The 990-nt window shown below is 36.1% G+C and overlaps 1 protein-coding gene across 1 annotated transcript in view; it reads left to right on the forward strand.

Annotated features, from left to right (window-relative positions):
* Positions 1–395: 395 nt before the first annotated feature.
* The window catches only part of NEK5 (NIMA related kinase 5), a 61491-nt gene continuing 60896 nt past the window's right edge, over positions 396–990 (forward strand). The window contains 1 exon segment of the mRNA XM_007471682.1: positions 396–512. Coding sequence (XP_007471744.1) covers positions 396–512 — 117 coding nt within the window.

Below are 990 nucleotides of genomic sequence, written 5' to 3' on the forward strand. Positions count from 1 at the left end.
CAATTCCTGCTGCCTAGAGGTGCCCAGACAGGGATATTATATTTTTCTTTCTCAGAACAATCTTGAAAAACATTGTTATTTCCATTTCAGAAGTTAGGAAAGAGAGCTTTTATGAATTAAGTTACTTGCCCGAGATGACAACACTAGGGGGTATCAAAGTTGAGTTACAGCTCAAGTCTGACCATGGAGCTGACTAAGCTCTGTCTCACTTTGGTTGTTACCTGTGGCCACAAGGAAAGTTATTTGATTCAGTCTTGGCGAAATTAGAATGAAAGTTTTAGCAAAATGAGTTCTCTTACATTGTGGTCAGTTTTCTGACTTTGTTCATATTTATGAAAAGTGTGCAATAAAATTTCATTGCTCTCATTTCAGGTAACTCCATTGCATTGGAGACCATGGATAAATATGACGTGATTAAGGCCATTGGGGAAGGTGCCTTTGGGAAAGCATACCTGGCCAAAGGGAAATCAGATAGCAAGCACTGTGTTATAAAAGAGATCAATTTTGAAAAGGTAAAGTTAAGAAGTTAAAATTCCTGTTCATTTTCAGTGGTATTTTCATCTGGCTTTTAATCCAGTTTGTCAAGGAAACACATCTTTTTTTTTTTTTTTTTTACAAGTATGAGTGAGTTGACTTTTGTTTGTTCAGTCTTCTAAGTCCATTGTCCAAACAGCAACCAATGATCTTATTTTCATTTTTATTTTTAAATTTTATTTTTATTTTATTTTTTGGCCGAGCCATGCGGCATGCAGGATCTTAGTTCCCCGACCAGGAATGGAACCCATGCCCCCTGCTGGGGAAGCAGAGAGTCTCAACCACTGGACTGCCAGGGTAGTCCCCAGTGATCTTATTTATTTTTTATTTTTTTATTTATTTTTTTTCCCAGTGATCTTATTTTTAAAGAGGAAAAGAGAAAAAGATGTTATCGTCCTGGCTCCTATGGTACTCATTACAGTAACATCTTTTTTTTTTTTTTTTTTTTTTGGTACG

This window comes from Lipotes vexillifer, unplaced genomic scaffold, assembly GCF_000442215.2.
Source record: "Lipotes vexillifer unplaced genomic scaffold, Lipotes_vexillifer_v1.1 scaffold470, whole genome shotgun sequence".
NCBI lineage: Eukaryota > Metazoa > Chordata > Mammalia > Artiodactyla > Lipotidae > Lipotes > Lipotes vexillifer.